The sequence below is a fragment of the Numenius arquata genome, chromosome Z, assembly GCF_964106895.1.
Source record: "Numenius arquata chromosome Z, bNumArq3.hap1.1, whole genome shotgun sequence".
In the NCBI taxonomy this organism is placed as follows: Eukaryota; Metazoa; Chordata; class Aves; order Charadriiformes; family Scolopacidae; genus Numenius; species Numenius arquata.
This window is the reverse complement of record NC_133616.1, coordinates 49388661-49409286: the sequence shown is the minus strand read 5'-3', so window position 1 is coordinate 49409286 and position 20626 is coordinate 49388661. Positions and strand designations below refer to the sequence as shown.

The window sequence follows — 20626 nt, the reverse complement described above, 5'->3', positions numbered from 1 at the left end:
TATTTGACTACAGAAAGCAACCAGGGAGAAGCACGGGTTTTACCAGATGAACAGAGAGCAGTGACCAAAGTCATGTCTAGAGAATTCAGACTCTACAACTTGCTTTTCTGAACAAAACCAAAATACCTCTCTTGTCTAATGTGTATGGCATTTTTTTCAGATGACTTTAGAACATGTCCTGACACCGGATATATATATTTGTACAAGGTGACAGCACATTAAAATGAGACGTGGGTTCTATAAGGGTATAGAGATGACAGCATCTATTGGTACTTCAGTATTAAAGTGAACTGTTATAAAAGTTATAAAAAATGAGTAATTGCTATTTACCAGGATTATCAAATACAGTACATGTCAAACATTTTTTCACCCTGAATGGTAGGGTACCTCTAGGGCTTTTTAGGCCTGCTCATTTTTGTTGAAGAGCAACTGGAAATAAATAAATAAACAAAAAGAGATACTCATGGGTGGAACAGGGACAACACATGTTATTCTCAGCATGCAAACAAAGCTCATAACTACATAGAATCATAGAATCACAACTACATCAGTTACTGGACAGCATAATTTTTTGGCCACGCAGCAACACTTCCATTAGTACAGGGCTGCATTCCCCTTTACTCCCTGCCATCTTATCACCTTTCCCATTCTGCTTGGTCTTGTGGCATCTTACACTTGCCTAAATGTAATTAACATCAATGCATAACAAGATTTGTGCACACAGGTTCTGTTAGAATATATTTTGTGGTTCTTTTTATCAGATTGTTCCCTAAATGTGCTCAGTAATAGCATTGTGTAAGCAAACTAATTTTCTGAGTAGGAATGATAGTTCAGAGTATAAATATCATTTTGTTCTGCTGTGACTCATTTTTGAAAAACATTTTATCACATTTTATTTGTACACATGTTGAAATCTCCACTAATATTTTGGGATGTGAGGAATTACTTAGAAGTATTCCCTCAATTTGAAAAACTTCTTTAAAGTAATTGCTTTATTTATAAAATGAAGGACATAATTATACAGTGATTATGAAAGAAGTAAAAAGCTTATAAAATCTTCACAATGTGATTGTTAGTAGCCAAGACACACATTTAGTAACAGCAAGCCAAAAGGGGAGAAAAAGAAAAGAGTGAAATTAGTTAAGTGTAAGTCCTTTTAACTCAGTCAAAAACCTAAAAAGACTACGAGGCACCTTTTTGCTGCCAGCCTTTGGAAAGGTGTACGATTTGAGTCTTGAGATAATTCCACCTCCTGCCCAACTCTAGAAACCACAATGTCAAAGAGGAACAGTAAATGTGTCAGAAAAATAGTTAAAGGTATTTTACAAAACAGATGTAGTATACAAGAACAAAACACTTCCAACCTTTCTCTTATGCTTGCCGGCAAGCACACATATGATCCATCAAACAAATGTAGTGTAGAAAATCTTAGTACTAAATTTTATTTCAACTCTATTACTCTCAAACCATCTTAAATCTGTAGATTTACATTAAGGCAGTTTTTAAATTCAAGCACATTGCCCTTTCCCCAGATCTTTTACACAGTATGTTTCTCCTGCCTCAGTTGTTGAACTTCAGCCACACCACAACATATTTATCAATGTAAATCAGTTGATAACTTCACAGTCTTGAAGTATGACTAACGTATCTAGCAAGATTTGAAGAACACCTTGGTCTTACAACAAACATTGTGGTTATTGAAGCAAAAATTAATATTAATTCCAAACAAAAATGAACAGGCTTTAGATTTTACATGTGCAATTATGTTCTGTATTAAAGATACTTTTAAAAGAAATGCAAATATGTTTTACAATAATATATTAATTTAATTAAATATCACTAATTAGCATTTCTAGGGGTCACTGAGAGTTTATACATACCTAATAAAAACTGTGGAACAGTACTTATTGACCAAGTGTTTAGGCTGATGCTGAGGTTGAAATAATAATCTGAGCCACATTCTCAGGCACTGTAAACAGCCTTTGTACTGACTTACAGCTAGGTGTTCTGAACTTTTAAATAATAACCTATTTGGACATATCTTTTTTTCTGAAAAGATAGCTTTTCTAATTGATAGGACTGGTATTTTTCCTAGCTTTCTTTAAAAAAAAAAAAAAAAATTGATTTCACATAAAAAAGGTATCTTTTGTTTTAAAACACCAAAGATAGTCACGCAGTCCCTATTCCTGCTGGAAGAACAGAAACTTTTTTCGATGCTTAACAGTCTTTATAGTTGTGATACTTAAAAATCCCATTACTGCATAGTGAAAAAGCTTACTGAATCCCCAATTTTCTTTTACCTCACAAAATTCTGCTTCCATATTGGGAATAAGTGAAACCTTAAGCACTTCTTAGTTACAGTTTTGCAACAGATACATTCTCTAAGAGGTTAGGTGATCTTTTGCACATGGTGAGCATGATTCATTATACTTTTCCAACAAGAGTAGCTTCCAGCACTTGACCAAGCAGCCACCTATACTGCCTTGATGGTAATACTGCTTAACTCAAATGTTTTTATTAGATTTACAAAAGCATGCTAAGAGGAATACTTAACCAGGGACAGCAACAGTACTAGTCTAAAGTTAGGCTATACTCATAAGGTTTAAGTCTATTTTGTTACTATCTGATAAACTGTGTCTAAACAAAGAAAATACTAAAAGAGGTTAAGTAGAGAATTTGGGAAGCAGCCAGAAGTTGGCAGCTTCGCTCTGATGACAACTGACTTTAGGCTCATATCAAAAGCTACTCTGCAGGTTTAAATACATATTGGGATGGTCTGCAGGGAGAAAAAAGTAATTTACAAAGTCAAGGGGGATCAAAATCACCTTAAATCTAGTTACAGAGCCTCTGGTGAAAGGCAAGAAAAGTCCTAGTCCATACATGTGTCGAGATAATTAAGGAGGAGTAAATCTCCATATTGTGCGTGTAGAAATTATCTTCAATACAGAATTTCAGCAGAAATTCCTTCCTTCTGCAGAGGAAGCATATTAGTATCACTAAAAAGGAGATGTCCAGATTACAGAAAAGGGGACAAGAAATAGTAACACTTTGTTACTCTTAACTTTGTTCTTGGAGCATTAGCAAATACTACACAAATCCCTTCCCTGACCTGATGTTGTAAATTTTACTCCAAGCTTTTACACACCAACAGTTTGCAGTTAAGTTAGTTAGACAGTCTGCCTTGCATATCATCCAGCAGATCCTTCTACAGTGGTCATACACTCTCGAGCAACTTCAGATTTGGGTATGTTCTCCACTAAGGCTTTGGAATCTCACCATTGTATTTCAGGCATTAACATATATAGAAAAATAAAAAATTATTGAAAAATTGGCCTAGATGGGAACACCGCTTTTAGACTGTCCCTCAGAAGAGGCCACTCGTCTTCTTTCCTCAGCTGTTAATAATGCTCTCTCTCCTTAGCTTCTTTATTCTAATCCGTCTTTTCTCACAAGTCATGATCATTCCTGGTGCCTTGCTCTGGATTACCTCCTGTTGGACAACATTATTCGGTGCAGTGCCAAAAACTGGTGAAAGTATTCTAGCTGAGACTTTACCAGTCTTGAACAAGCTGGAAACACTCTTGATGTTTCCCTTTCTTCTACCAGCATGATGGTTGCTGGTCCTTGTTCCTATTCTGATCCATTACAGGCATAACATTGTCTGAAAAACTTTCACTCCTCCCCATCCTGTGTTCTACAGCTGACTATTAAAAGCACAATATCTTGCACTAATTTCTATTGAACTTCACCCTGTTCTTTCCAGGAGGTTTGAAGATAGATTGCCCTCCTTCTACACAAGACTTTGTGATTGCATTTGCTCTTTTCAGGATGCATTTTTGGTTTTGCAACCTGAATTCACTGTATTTCAGGCTTTGCACATAAAAAAAGCTACATGAGTAGTCTTCAGTGAGTTACAGCTTAGATATTAATGTATGAGAACCTAGGAATATTAACTAAATTCTTTGAACTACATGAATAGTAATATTATTTTAAAATTTTCCCCTTCCAATTTTTATGTTTATACTACAGGGAAGTAACTTAGCAGGCTTGTTTTATAAAACTAAAGAAAATACAAAATTCAGATTTCAGTTTTAGAAAGTTCAGAATGTCAAACATATTGTAGCTTTAAACAATATTTTAGGAGAATATTTGCAAAATATGCACTCAATGCATCTCACTCATATCTTCAGTGCTTTTCCTTCTATCCATCATGACAAGTCTTAAATGCAACTACTACTAATCAATCCTGAAAACAGTAATGGTTCTATGTAAAATGTGCAAGTGAACAAGCGTATCTAAGTCAGCTACGTGCTAGGTGAGTACATGTTCAAGGCTGAAATTAATCTTACCTAACTATGGCTACCTAAAAGCAAGGAATATAGTCTTGACTAATCATGTAGGCCCCTTCTGAGAGAAAGCCATATTGGCACATATTGGTGGAAAGTCATTCCACCATTTTTAGGCAGAAGTGACATATGGATGGGTACGTGTCTCTGTCTTGCTTCAGAATGCCACAAAATGAACCCTTGTGATTTGCTGAATGACTGGCTCTTCATTTGAGTTCGCTAATGTTAGGCACGATTTAATCACACCCTGTTAGCATGGCCGAATCTTTCACCTGTAAAGCATCATGAACAGCTAGGGAGGTATTACTGCAATGCACTGATGTAAAGAGAAGAGGCTGACCCATTTGCTTTCATTGCACAGCCCTAAACATCAGTCAACTTAATCAGATACACTTTTTTTTGTTACTACTTCTTTGCTAAGTTAAATACCTAAAGTAAGATTTCTTGAATTTACTTTAACTTACACTTAAACCACAAAATTTTCTATGGATAAACTAAAACCTATGTAGTACTCCCACACTGAATGTGCTTGCTCCACCAGTATAACTCTGTGTGTACCGGATAATATATATGTGGTCTCATGTGCTTAAACTTCATGGTTATCCTTGTAAATGGCATAAGTCCAAACTTCAGGACAACATTTTTAAAAAAATGATGACACCAATTTTGGTTGCATAATTTCCAATGATTTAAAAGAGAACCTGATTTTCAGAAAGTGGTGGTATAAGAACGGTTGTTCATGGACCCACAGAGACTCAAGTCTGAAATAAGTGTAAAAGCCTATTTGAACAAAAATTTTTTTTTCTATAATGTGGGACTGCATCAAGGTAATGACCTAGATGATTAGGCTCTCCTGGAAGTGGTGAAACAACTAAATTAAACTCCCTATTTCAGATGAGATCAACTGCAGCTGAATGAGTTAGTGTTATGTCTCATACCTCAGGTGGCTCCTCTAACCAATGGACTCTAAGAACTTAGGCAATTATAATCACAGATGGGCTTGCTCACTCTTCATGGAGCTGATGAAAGAACTTCCTCTAATTTCAGTGCTCAAGGAATCAAACCCTCATGCAAAGTCTGATCTTAACTGTACACGCCAAATACAAAAATAAATTGAACTTCCATTTCTGCTTCAGCCAGCAGATTCTCAAAATGGACAATGTAATCAAAGTAGTATCTTTCCTCCTAGCATTGATACAGTCACTATAGAACTGACCATCAATGAGGCATTTTGCATATGAAAAATACTGATTTTTACATACATTATATATAAAAAACAAAATTAAATTATGAATAGCTCATGCAAAACACTGATGAAAGCAGTAACCATAGAATATGCTAGAATATGTTAAGCTTATTCTTTTTAACTTACTACTTATATCCCTAGAAAAAAACGAATTCACTGCAAATTCCAAGCACTAGGATTCCCAGAGCAGTATGTGACTGTAAGCCTTCTCAAATGAGTGCTACTGCTATACCACCACCTACTCTTACCTTAGAAGGGGTTCCAGGAAGAGGAGGGCGAGTGTTAAAAACAACATTATCTGTAAAAGAATGAAATGTAGAAGGATACTGAGCAAGGTGAGAAGTGTATTGTAAGAACACAAAATTTAACATAGGGGACCAACTTCCTAGTTTTTAAATTATGTTGCAGTGTTTCTCCTGCCCTACCTTCTTTGGTTTTCTCTCTAATGTGGAGCAGACTCTGGTACTTGCTGCCACGGAGAAAAAAGTACATGCAATGCTTAAGTGACTCCAAGGAGTGAAAAAAGCACAGGCATATCCTCTCACCATGGCACTGGTACCCAGTTAGATTGACAGAAGGCAGCCTTAGAGAGAGAACACCACTGCTGGAATAGCACGAGGTAGACAAGGATCAGGCAGAAGCATCTCTTTTCCCCTGTCAGTCAGGGCAAGAGGGAAGACAAGGCCTCATCTGTATTTAATGTGACATTAAAAAAGAAACAGGCCAAAGAGCATACTGAACCTCAGAACACTCCCCACACACACCAACCTCCCTTACCCTGCATTCCCCCGGGTTATCAAGGAATGCCGTTCTGACTCCCATTTTCAGCATCAGGTGTAGCAAATCTCTTGTTCTGCTCTGCTCTCCCCAACGTGGGAATTAACTCCTCATCTACCAGAGGTTAGGCACACCTCTCACTACACCCAACCTGAATGCCTGTAGCAGCACTGCTGATGTGCTGGCCTCAGCTTGAAGTAAGGACCCTTGGAGGAGTGCTGGGACAACCACCTTGTCACTGTGTGTGGGCCAAGTAACACACACTGCCACTTTGAGTGGCAAAGCACATTTTTGATCTGACATGAATTTAGAGCCAGCAACAACTGGAGTCGGTATCCTTCCTTAATCTGCAATATCTGCCTCCATCCTGCATGGTCTGGCATCCCTTAACTCCTTTGAAAAATTGGAAACTTAACATTTAAAATTTTTTAATCCAGTTTTAATATACCATAATCTGCACCCACCTATGTGGCAAGTGGAAAAAATGCACACTTTATCATCTTTAGCATAGCTATTTATAGATATCAAAATAATAGGAATAACTCACCATTTTCTGAGCCAAGCTGTGGACAGGGAATGGTAAGAACCCTTAATAATCCATCTGGTTTGTATGAGTAATGTTCAACTAACTACCAGAATGAGAGGAGGGGGGGGAAAGAGAGAAGGAGAGAAAAAGAAGAGAAAAAGATATGGAAAGGTAAGGGAGGCATAATAAAATATACCGTCTCTAAAATTATGTGCATATATACAATAATAGGTATACATTACAGCAAATGAACTAGACATACAGCAGATCTTTACTGCACTTGTTCTCACCTCATCTTTACTTCTCTTTAGCAGGGGTGCTTGTTTCTGAAGTAACCTTGTGGATGAACCTGGAATCTGATCCAGGAGCTGGATTTCTAAGACTCAGCACTCCACGCCTGGTTCTGCTACTAACCAGCTTTGTAACTCTGAGCAAATCACTTCTTTTTATCCCTCTGAGTTCCCTCCTGCTATATTTATTCATTTATTTGTTTGTTTGTTTATTCAAGATGGGCATAACAGTACAGGGATTGTCCTAATATGCAGTGCTTTCTTCGGACCTCAAAGTCACAGTGGGATGTTAATAAATGAACAGCACCAATAGTTGTGGCCATTCACGTTCCTGGATTGTCCTCTCCATGCCTTTTTATCACAGGTTCATTACTGCTATTTTCACTTTGGTGCATTTGGGTAGAAGGGAGGGGCTCTATGACTGAAAGGGTTGCAAACATATTAAGAAAACCTGTCAGACAGCATAAATGCTCTTAAACTTCCAGTGACTCCAAGAAAGAAAAATGCAGGACATTTATTGGAAAGGTTAAGAATTAACATATTCAAGTCAATACTCATATTTTAGATTTGTGACTCATATTTGTTTTAATAGAATTTTAAGCAAGAGGACATAAGAGATTTCTGCAGGGTTTTCAATCCCATTATCATTTTCAATTTGCACAGTCATTTCTCCAGTATTCAGTTTTATTATCAACTATGTCAGAGCCAACTATGCATTCTTTAATTGCTTAATCTTTATCAGGTTTCAGACATATTTTGGTGGCAACCCTCAGCAAACTATGTTTCTTCAGTCTCAAAGGTAGAAATTCAAAGCTAAAGAATGCAGTATCTGCACAGCATCCCAAACCATCCCCTTTGTGCTTCCTAGAATTCTGTTTATTGCTGTCATAAAGGACAATAGCAAAGGACTACACCTAGCATAGCTATTATTGAATATGGTTACTTGCTAATGCAAACAGTCCTCCATTCTAGAGAACGTTCAGCTAACTGAATAATAATTACATCAATTTTGAATTTGGCCAAGCTGCAACATCACATTTAAAAATGATTAAACTCTCTACACTTATTTAGCTTTCTATATTAACATATATCTTCTTGATGTATAAAAACCACATCAAGTCAGAAACATACGACAAATAATCTGCCAAAACATGCAGCTGTTTAGCTAAAGACTGGTGTCGTGCAGAAAAATAAAACAAGCTGCCTTAGTCAGTTACACGGAAACATGATATCCAAGTGATTAAAATTTAACAGACCTGCCAGAGGGTGTCAAATCTTTTTCCTTCTGGTATGGAGAGCTTTCCTGTCTTATCTCTGTCAATACGGTAATGCAGTACTTTTCCATCATTCAGCAGACACAGGGCATAGGAACCATTGCTGTCCCTTTCTCGGATTCTGTAGGAAAAAGAGAGATTTTCAGGGTTACCCATTACTAGGAACGAGCATTTGGGTTGAAATTTGTTTTGAAATCACTCTTTCCTTTAAGCTTTTGAATTAAAACCAAAGCAAAATCAGCACTGCAACTTCTGAAGACATTTTGTTAAACCTTTCATTTATTTCTTATTTATTTCTGTTATCTTTTCAGATAGAGTTCCCTAAAGTTCCCCCCCCCCTAAAAAAACCAAACAACCAAATAAACAAAAAAGACAACAACAGAAAATCCATGATGTGGAACTCTTTGCTAGGCAGCTACAAAACACTGTGCAGTGCACGAAGTGCTATCTGAGCAAGGAAGAGCTTGAAGGCTTGTGCACTGCAGTCCTACAAAGCTTGTGGAACTCTCAGGCCAGGATCCAGCATATACAAGCAACTACACTTCAACCTCCTCTACATCTGACCTAGAATTCCAAACAACAGATAAGTGCCTTCATTAAAGCAAGATTTCTCTCTGATGTCTTTTATTTTTAAATGAAGAAATACCAGTAAGGGCAGAAGATAAAATACTAAAAGAATATGAAATACAAATACAGGGAAAATCTTTGTTCACTGAAACAACTTGTTGTTTGGCTGGGAATTTAAACTAAATCATACATTTCTGTAATCATCGATTCTTACAATTTCTGTAAAATTTCACATGGTATTGGGGTATACATCTGGTCTAAAGTTCACCAGGGAGGGAATGGAATATAATATAAAGACACTGTCTAAAATTCATAGGTAGCCAGGATGATCTCCTTCTTCCAGGATATCTGCAAGCAAGATCTGAGATGGCTGTAAAGTGTTGCAGAATTGTTTTATGTGTACTCAAAGCCACCTCACACTGAGATGAGCATCTTCTGCTGACTGGACCCAAAGTAGATAGGTATTTGCTACTAGGTCTATCATAGTTGGCATTGTATTTCTGAGTTTAGAAAGTAGGTTTTTTCATTTAGTTTGAGGTGCCCATGTTCACTTGCTGCTGATAGTGAGACAGCTATAGAGCTAGATTGAATTCTGTGGTATAATGGGTTTTTCCTACCAAAACCCCAGATTTAGCAACACTGAAATATTTCTTGTCCCAGGCTGCACAGAAATCTACTCGCTCTCCCATTAATTTTCCAAAAGCCTTGAAAAGAAATATAGCAGGATATGCTCACTAAGGTGTTGGGAAGCTTCACTGGTGCAACACTAGTACTTGCTATCATCTCAGAAGATTGCAGAGGCAACCATTAAATTCTGCTCCTCATCTGTCTCACATAGGCCGAACTCAAACTCTTTTGTCTGGACTAGTCATGCAATGATTTTTTCAAGCAGAGTGACTCTTGTTGCCTAAGACGTGAACAGGACATGGGCTAAAGGAAAAGGGAAGTAGGGTCAGGTTTTTTTTCTGAAACCAAAGTAACTTGCCTAATGTCTCTAAAACAACTTGAAACACATTGTGGTTTTTCATGACATGCAGGTATTTTCTCAGCATGCTGATTTCCTGTGCTGACTGACCAGTGGAAAGCAACAGGTTCTGCGAAAATGAAGAATGACTTTTACTTTGTCTTTCTCTGACTCGCTCTTTGAAAATAAGGCTTGGAAAAATATTTTCAGAACAGAGGACATTGTTTCTAAAACACAAATGAATGGTATTTCATTGCATTCAGACTTCTGTTCAGAATACAGCACAAGTAAGATTATAAAAATGCAATGGATTGTTTCCCAGTAACAAGTGTCCTTCATGTTTCACATGAGGAAATGGTGGCTCCAATACAATTAGCTCTTCTGAAACTGATTCTCATTTGCAAGAGTTGTTTCAATCACAAAAGGCATCAAAACCATTTCTTGAAAGTATGGGCATCAATGGGAGAAAAGATTCCTGATTTCTAAGGATGAGGGCACAGTTCCAAACAGCCCTATCAGTATCCAGTGCAAGATTTAGGCAGAGTTCAGGTTTATAAGATTGTAGTTGTGTTCCTGAGCTCTTCCTTCCCTCAACCCAACAGCTACGTATCTCTGAAGACATCTGCAGTTCACAGTGATGGCAACTTCTGTCAGACAGCTCTATCACTGCATATGAAAAATATCTCCATTCTAACACTTATGATTGACCAAGGTCCAGAGGGACACTTGTTCTCTTGGGGTTATGGTATAGGTGTTTTTTTAAACTGTAGCCAGCCAACTCCAGCACAATTCGGATCCCTACAAAACACAACAACAGGAAGTACTGCTACCTTCCAAAAATTCTGAAGTGCAGAAGTATCAAGAGCATTGAAGCAACAGCCAAATGATGGCCTAAATCTTAGTTTTTGCAACCAGATCCCTTACTGGTCCAAAAAGAGCTCTCACAGAACTTACCATCACAGTCCAAACCAAAAACTTTTACTGCCTCTGGTGACAAGAATTGTCACAGGTGATGTTTCACAATTTCATTTTGGCTTTGTTGACTGTGATAATGGATGTCTACATTAGGCTAAGCCTCCAGAACTCCAACTGGGTACACTGTACCTTACAGTTACCATAAAAAAGGGAATCAAAGAAAAAGGCTGCTCAAACTGAAAGGGTATAAACTGAAACCTCTTCAAATGGAAATCAAGGTTTTCACATCTTCTTGATGGTGCTGCAAGTACTACCTGGGGTCATCACACCACATATGGGGGCTGTCTTCATGTATGGAACTTTCCTTCTATGAAAAGTAACAATTTTCAGAACATTGAGAAAAAAAAACAAAATTCCAAATGCACTATCTGTTTCAATGTGCTCTGAAATTACACACAGTATTTACTGTTCTTCAATACAAACTGATAACAAAAAAAAAAAAATCTTCATTTTAAAAAGCTGTATTTTTTAAAAAAAGTCTTTTGGCAAGGAAGGAAGCCAGCAGGGAAATATCGCCTGGTCTTCCATTTCATACCACAGCAGAGAATTACAGATCTACAGAAGAAAAACATAAAGATAATAAACAACTGTAAATAAACAATATCGTCCTTTCATCCACTGAGATTAATCAGACACATGAACAACTTTACTGAGAGCAAATTTGAATTCATAGATATATTAGAGAAGTACCAAGGTATCTAGATTTTCTATGGCACACATTTTAAAACAGCAATTTTAGAAGGACCTGAGAAGCTCAAATTGTTATGTAATGCAATGTAAAGACGGTTTATCTATTGATTTTAATTTTCATGCAATCTATGTTTGAGCATTTTTTATGGTTTTGTGAATGTAACCCAAATCGCAACCAAAAACTATTTGCAGTGTCATTACAGACTGTGTAAATAGGTATCCATTCTCTCCTTTGGTGAAGTTTCTATTTTCCTTGGAAGCAAAAAGAACAGTGTCCCATTTTTTTCTGCTTCCAAGTGAAAAGCAAAATGATCCCTTTCTTTCTAAAGGGAAAAATCCCTGAAGGTAAAAAAATAAATTGCTATTACATGTCTCATTGACTGTGTAGAAAAAAAGAAGTCACAGCATTCTACAGTGGAGAATAATGAAGGAAATAAACCAGCAAAATGTTTTCTTTAGGAATGGTGTAAAAATTATTCTCACTCCTGAATCCAAGGGGGTGTAAATTTTGTTCTTGGGCTTGCTTTGCCTTCTCAGTGATAACAGCTTTGTGATGCCAGAGATACAGATATTCCCCACTGCTGATCAAGCTCCAGCCATTCCCTGCTTGTCTGCCCTTATGGCCATCTCCCTTGTAATGTTATTAAGAACATGGCTATTCATTATTCCTTCAAATATCTGCAGCACACTGCACACATTCTAAATTTGAGGGCAATAAGGAATGAACTTGGTGCCCTCTGTAAAAGGTTCATACAAAGGAAAAAAATGGATTGACTGCAATCTTCATTTACATCATTTCTTCTCCCCTATTTAGTAACATATCCAAAGCTGTTTCAGAAATGTCAGCCCACTACAGAATTTATGAGCTAGCTTTGCCACACACTATTGCTATCTACAGTGGAACCTAAACTTCATCTTCTGATAAGCTGTTGTGTTGTGCTGCACAGTGATGACACACCTTTGTGAGAAGGATTGCATCACTGCAGTCTATTTTGCTGGCACTGCACCAAAACCCTAATAAATAGTGTTGCTGTATAACTCCACCTGCAACAGGGGATCTTCTCAGTACAGCTATCTCAGTCAGGGATCACATCTTTTCTTCACACCTCTCACTCACCCTGCTGCTGAAGCACACAGTGTACAGCTAGCCTTGAGAAGGCTTAGCCCTGTTGCAGCAGTCTGCAAGTGGCACATGTAGCTAACTGAAGATCAGGAAACAGCTCTCCCAAATTGCTGTAGGCAATATCCAGCCTGCTCTGGGGGGAATACAGCCTCTCCAGAAACATGGCTCACTGTCTGTATTTTATCATTTATCTTGGAAAATTTTTATGGTCATCTAAGCCAAGCTACTGCTTGGCATTTTGAAGAGGAACTTCATCATTAATTAATATCCCTGAATTAAGGTCATGTTTTGTAGTATTGTTTTTACCTTGTCAGATACAAACATACTGATAGATTTATTTAAAGAATACTGTACAAGGTCAGATAAAACACCCAGCTCAGTATGCATTCCAGTTGTTGTAAATTCCTAGAGGAAGATAGTAAGATTAATATAAATATATACTGCTATATGTATCAGAAACACCAACTTCTGGGTCTCTTATGGACAACTGCACTTCAAAAGTTGGTATTTTGAAATGATGTTACTAGTGTTAACTATTGTGACGTATAAGAGACAGTTTAGTCTCTATATGTCATGAGATGCCATGATGAGTAGCGCTGTGAGTCATTCTAATAGTCTAAATTAGTTTTGTCCTCTTTAGTATATCTTGTTGCGTATTGAAGGCATTCTTATGATTACTAAAGTTACTTTTTACTTTCATTTTACACAACTGTTCACATTTTATGTGAACTAATATGGCTATGAACCCATATAAAACTTTTCTAGAGACTAAACTGTTAATTATGCAATGCCTTCACTCACAATTTCCTTAATGTTGCATTTCTAAGTTTAACAGTATTTCTGAATATTGTTTATCTCCCTTCAGCTTCAGAATTTCTGGTTCTTAACACACATGCAAGATCACATGTTCATATAACTGAAGTGGTCACTAGTGATTACAAACCAAGATGTGCTCTTGAGCTACCACACACTTACCAGAGTTGTTTCTTATGTCAAACTGCAGAGAAAACTAACATTTCTTATACTGCTGGTCTGTCACTGTTACGAAAATTTTAATTTGTTTGTCAACTGGTCCACACATGCATGCACTCACATAGATAATATTAACAAAATTATCAATAATATTATGATATGTCATCAATATGAATATTATTAAAATATTAATAAAAGTATTAATAGTATTATCTATGACCACCTAGACAATATTGATCATCATATTCTATATTTATGCCCCCTACTAGGCAAAGTCTAATGAAAAACCACAAGTCTGGTAAGAACCAGCATCCTAACACAGCATGAAAAGTAGTGTTAATGAAGCTAACAGGGGCCTGAGACTTAAATAAAGTTCTTTATTTTCAGTTGCTTTTCAGGTCTCTTTAGATATATCATATTTTCCTTCTATTCCACTGCTACAGTGTTTTCTCCAAATTTTGTGGCTAAAGTGGCAATCTTTCACGAGTGTTCTTCCTGGAAAATGTGGGCACTGCTTCCTATTTCACATCATTTCATGACATTGTTTCTATAGTTGGCTTTGAAAACAAACTCTATAGCACTCACATACGTACTTATTTCACTGACTTTTGAGCCATGACAAAAACTTTAAAAAGACATTGGAAAATTCCCTAGTAAAACACCCACAGTTAGCTCAGAACTTTCCAGTACCTTGGATGAGTCACGCTGCGATTCCTAACTCAACAAGCAAACTTCTCTTAGACATTGAATGTTTCCAAGTTTTACCTTTCAGTCAGCTATCAGTGTCTCAACCAAAGTGAGAAAAACAGTCCCTACATTCACAAGCACAAAGTCACAGCCCACAGATGTACTGAAGATTCTGGTATGCGCTGCTGTTAGGCAAGGAAAAAGTATGTGATGCCCGTGCCTGGAATGTAAAACAATACACCACTCTAGCACTCAACAATTTTGCTGCTAATCTTTCAGTTAGCTACCAAATATGAGTGGTTTATTTCTCAACACCTGCTGAGCAAGGCAATGTTAGGCAAACCCCTGCAGAAACCAGAAAAATCTTTCTCAATTAGAGAGTTCTTTTGTTATTTACTATAACCCTCTATCTAGGTCTACCGATCTGAGAGCTAGAAGAGCTCTAGAAGGAGAAATAACCAATTTCTGATACACATGAACAACACATTATTTCTTTTGCTGCTCTGACTGCTGAATTATGGGGCAGATGAAGATCTCACCCTGTTTTTTAACTGCGAGCAGAAGAGTAAATGGCAGCTAAGTGGTTACTGAGCTTTAAACCTGCCAGATAGGCCAGATGTGCAAGAACAATTACAATGCATCGGAAAGGAACCTACAGGTGCAGAAGTAAATGGTGTTGTCCTTAATAAAAGGATGCAAGCTCAACATACTATGTTATATTGTAATTTTAATTTAATTAAGAATAAATTAAATTACTCTTCCCCAAGTGGAGTCTTTTTTGCCCATGAGAGTAACTGGTACATGATCTCCCTGTCTTCATCTTGACCCACAAGCTTTTCTATCCTGTTTTCTTCCCCTGTTCTGTTGAGGAGGATGAATGTAACAGCAGCTTGGTGGACCAAGGTTAACGTACTACAGCCACTTAGTACTACTGATCAGTTATAAAACAAAGTTCAATGAATTGTTCTTGAGTTTCTCTGATGCTCCCTTTAGAATTAAACCTAGCACTTGATTAAAAAACAATGACGCACACTTTTGCTGTAGTTTCTCATCTTTAGTTAAGTCAAAACTTAATCTTGGAGACACTTGCTTAGTACAAGCATGATTATGTCACATACATCATGCTGGACTAAGCTCTCTCACTGTGAATGAGCCACCTTTTTGGGCACACTCCCATTTGAGATTCATTCAAGGGAACTGTGTAGTAACACCAATGGCAAACAACATACTACAGAAAAAGCACTCACAGAAATTTTCCATTATTTCTTGACCCAACGAGGATACGGTGTTCTGACTCTTCCCGAGAGATCCTCCCGTGGAACCACGGCATCTTCTCATGCGCCGTAGTGGCAATCAACTTCTCCAGCTGAGGCTTTTGACTAATAATAGCTTGTTCAAGAGCATGCCCCTAGAGCGGTAAAAACACAGCAGGATAGTCAAACTGACTTCTGCAATAAAAACATAACAGGTAGACTCACAGTACTGGGTAGCTTTTGGGGCATCCAAAATCTCCACATATTTGTTATATGTGCAGAAAAAATCTGGTTGCTACAAAGACATTAAACCAGAAACTAATGTATGGTAATCTAAACATCAAAAAGCTGGGATTCTTCCTCTACCTCTGAAAAACAGAAGAAAAAATAACCAGTAAATTAAGCCCTTGATATACCAGTATTTCAACTGAAAATTACATGATATTTATATGCTAATGAGACATTGCTAAATATACTTATTGTCACTCTGAGATGTCATAACATACTTCCATATTACATATCCTATTGTAGTTTAATGAAATAAACTGAACACAGCGTTGTTGCAGCATGTCTATGTTGAAGACATCAATGCAAATTTTCCCAAAGCAAACAGAACAGTCCCAATTTTAGAGTGAACTATGTTAATATTTTAGGTATAACCTAGGCACTTCTAAACCCATCTACAACTTATCACTTCTAAATTTGGCCAAGAATCCGAGAGCAAAACCCCCTAGTTTAATCAGTTTTCAACTTGAGTTCATCAACTTCCTTCTAGATTGGGTTCAGACTCATCAGAAAAAACTGCAAGTCTCAGCACTTGTAGTAAATATAGTATAAGTTTCAGGCTTTTCCAATTTGGGCATTGCTCCAAATATTTTACAGAGCAGAACACAGAAGGTTACTTATTAGTACCAAAAGAGATTAAAAACTTAGTTTAACTCCATGAGTTCATAATGGTAACTAATGGCATACCAAGGTGAAATAATATTCCTGTTGCAGCCTCCTACACTAGTTTTCCCATGTTAAGACTGGCTTCTTCACAGTCATTTGAAGGCAAAATACAGACTGTCTTCTTCAGCATGGAACATTCCCGCTTGACATGTGCAGTACTGAAGATGTATAGGCAGTGCTGTGCAGTTAAGAGAGCAAGTTCTGTTTTGGACATAATATAAATATGCATTACAGAAACAAGGCCAGCTAAGAGGAGAGGATGTAAAACAAGTCACCATGTCACCATGACGCCCTGCACATCAATCCATAAAAATTCAGAATCAAAAGCAATCAAACAAACCATGTCTGTATGTTGTTATTAATTATTGGTGTTTGTGGAAATCTGATGACACAGGTTAATGCCGTGGTACATAAGGCTATGCTAGCCCAAAACATCATAGAAGTCTTGAGTTTTGTAAAATTTGAGGAAAACCACACTTATGGCCAAGTGACTGCACGTATCAGGGTGGAAAAAAACCCCACTGTTCAAAACTCAAACAGCTATGATTCCATTATGAAAAGATACTACATAGCAGCAGCAACAGCTGGAAACAAACACTGCAATCTCTTTTTCTCAAAGACCACTTTATGGCAACATCAGCCTGGATATACCTGCAAATTCCAAGTTTGTTTGACATACTCTCTGATGAGATTCTCTTTTAAATCTTCAAAGGGTCCTGTTTTGGGTTCAACGCCTGGTGGTCGGTTGAAAGGTTTTCTCAGTAGACAGATAAGGCCATCTTCTTCCTCTGAGTGATAGCTAATGAGTTCAGCAGGACTGGCATGTGACTTGCCTCCTGCAATAGCATATGAGCCACTCAGCTCCCTCTCAATTGTATAATGATGAACCTTCCTTCCATGAGCCAAGGATAACGCAAAGCCCCCCAGGTAATTCCGGCTTTGGCGGAGCAAGTACAGTCCATCACTCACTCCTCCTTGAATCAGATACTCTTCGGCTTCTTCACGTGTAATATTGCCAAAGAAGTACGGCAAATGGTTAGCAGGGTTTGTTGTGTTAGAAGCCATGCTTTTTTCCTTTTCCAAGTGGCAAACTTAGTATTCTATATCTGAAAAACAAAGACAGAGACATGAGTATCACTTGAAAAAAACAGAATAAACCAGTAACATGGCAGTCCACGTGGTATGTCAGTAATTCATTTTAAAAAAAGATTTTGTTGTGCAGATCACATTTTTGTTTTTACCTTATTAGAAGTTGTCCTCCTAAATCCAAATAGAAAGTTTTTCCCTGTTATACATTAATATAAAAGTCTCCTGTAACTGCACAAGTTTCCTTTAACTCTTTTCTTCTCTGTTCCTTTGCCTAGCCATATAGAGGTCCAGACATTTTCACTTCCCTGAATGCCTCTATTGATCCTTTTGTACTGGCCTGTAGGTATTTCCCAATAAAAGGAAATAACTAGGTAAGAAAGATTCAGGGAGAAGAGTTTTTCATTCCAGTTTTGTGCCATTATAGTTTGCTTATAAGATTAGCTTACGCCAGTATATGGACTGAGTATGGACAAAAGTCCTATATTAAAATAGTTGACATTCATCTCCACAGAGATTTAACAATGGGTTTTTAATGGAAAAAAAAAGAAAAATGGTAGTGTCTTTTTGAACAGTTTTCATTTCAAACAGCTTATATCGAAATAACATAAAGGTGCACTACCAACACCACCACAGAGAAGAATCAAGTTCAGCATGTCTGAAGAATAATAGTGAATTTAACACAAGTAGCTTCAATTCCTTTATTCTTAATTTAACAATAAAAATAATCTCATATACATTTAATAAATATCTTAAGAGATTATATTATTATATATTATTATTTGATTTTTTCTTTTTTTAAATAGAACAGATCAGAAAGTCCACGAACATGAGCCAGCTCATATGCAGGTGACTTAATCCTTCCACTCACTACAGAAGTTAAACCAAAAACATACAGCATTCCAGAGAGAGCTAATATTTATGTATAAAACTAAATAGGCAACAGCTATAGGTAAAACTTCAAGTTCTTTCCCAAGTATTATCACTTCTTACAAAAAGGCAAGGCAGCAGCCCTTAGCTATCAATTAAAAGTTTGTAATTAAATTATGAAAAATATCAAGGCAATATTTTGGGAGGAATACTAGAAACTTCCACTGCCAACACTCAATATTCATCTACTCTAGCTGGGTAAGCACTGCATGGTTTCAGCTGATGATCATTCTCACTCTGCTATTTGAAATTTTATCTGGAATGGGGCAGATTCAGTTGTCTGAATTTATGAAAACTTGCTTCTACAGAAATCTGCATTTCACAGATCAGTCACAGCAACTCTCACATCTGATTTTATTTTCTCATAATCCTATGAGTTTATAGTCAACATGTTGGCTAAAGGCCAAGGGAAAAAAATATATTTTCTTCACTTTTTTAAAAGGATGTTACTACACTACACCTAATGCCTTCCTGTGACGGATACATTTAAAAATGTTGTTTCTTTTTACATGTTATAGTTCCTAAGACAGTGAGGAAAAAAAATCCACTGGCTGCAATTTATATGAAATGGCAGTGGCAGTGAGGAGGGACTAGCTTTTAATTCTTCAGAATGTAACATGGAGAAGTTCAGAGCTCAAATAAATAAGAGGGCCTGCTATAAAAAGTTTATAAAATATGGAGATTTCTCAATTATCACTGAAAGGACAGCAGCAGGATCCTTATGAGCTCTTTGATTTCACGAGCGATTTATTTAAAACTGTTTCAGACAACAAAGGCCTGATTTGCTTGTGCAAAAAAGGTTAAAGTTGATGGATTTCAGGCAAGGTTTCTCTACCATGTCTAATATATGAGGAATATTCAGTGTGTTAGGAAGTGTTTGGACTGATGGACATGTCCATGGACATGCAAGGAGACACATACACACAGAAAATATTAGATAATGGTTAAAAACTTCTTACCTATTTTCAAAGAATTTCTGAATTTGAGATGGCTGTTCCTTTCGGTTGGACTTTCAAAATCTTGCCTTCCTTTTGGAAGTTTAATATCCTTCTAGGATCAGTAATAGAGTAGAAGAAAATGTATTTTGGTTCACATTTTGCTCCTCCTCTAAATTCCTCCAAGGGACAAATAATGCTGAGCTTGTCAAGTCAGCACAGTTACAAAAGTGAGGCTGTAAGATGGAGGTTAAAGCTGAATTTAAGGCTTTACCCTTGAGAGGGCTGAAGGAAGTACAGCTGGTTACCTGAGTGTAACAGTAGAAGAGGGCCTAAAGTGCAAATCTCCCCATAGCCATTAAAATTTACTTTTAAGGAAGCTACAAATGCAAGCAAATATCATGGTTATCTTACATGAAATAAAAAAAATATTATGCAAATACATAGGAAAATTAGGTACCCGCTTCCCCTCAGGTAGCTTCCTCATCAATGTTGCAAACAGAGGGTACTCCAGACATGATGCAAGACTTCAGTATACCACACATTTTATGCATGTAGGGAAGTGGAAAATTCTTATAAAACAGAGGAGCAAAACTCAGGAAAACTCACCTGGAAAGTGTTAGAACAAATTTGTGCTGACCATACCACTACCCTTAGCTTGCTTCTCCTTCATCTGTTATATTTAGACAATGATAAAGGTAGAATAACTGTTTTATAAGGTTTGCATAGCAGTGAGCACAGTGTTACCGAGGTATTGATTTCCACTGTAACATAAAAATTATAAATAGGAGTATGAATCTTTCTACAAAGAATGCGTAAGGAGACTTGGGGACAGCTGATTGATGAGTTTACCCACCAACTATTTAATGAGTAAAAGGACTGAAGTGTGACAAAAGATCAAAAGCCATATAATGGTGAAACACTGTTCTGAATAAGCTCTTTATATGAACAGTTATTTTTTTCCCTTCCCTTGTTTGTCAAAGTAGCATTCTGTGAGGAATGTATGAAAGTAAAGGAGTAAAGTTTAGAGCAAA

General features: G+C 37.0%; 1 protein-coding gene across 2 annotated transcripts in view; it reads right to left on the bottom strand.

The window, feature by feature from the left end:
• SYK (spleen associated tyrosine kinase) overlaps positions 1-17706 on the bottom strand; it is a 31772-nt gene extending 14066 nt beyond the window's left edge. The window contains exons 1-6 of one of the 2 annotated variants that reach the window (XM_074166201.1): positions 17293-17706; positions 15685-15845; positions 8442-8580; positions 6917-6998; positions 5841-5890; positions 1194-1262 (exon numbers count right to left, since the gene is read on the bottom strand). In XM_074166201.1, the coding sequence (XP_074022302.1) occupies positions 1194-1262; positions 5841-5890; positions 6917-6998; positions 8442-8580; positions 15685-15845; positions 17293-17706 (915 nt within the window). The remainder of the gene's footprint in view (positions 1-1193; positions 1263-5840; positions 5891-6916; positions 6999-8441; positions 8581-15684; positions 15846-17292) is intronic. The other variant, XM_074166202.1, reaches the window with a different exon arrangement.
• Between the last annotated feature and the right edge of the window lie 2920 nt (positions 17707-20626).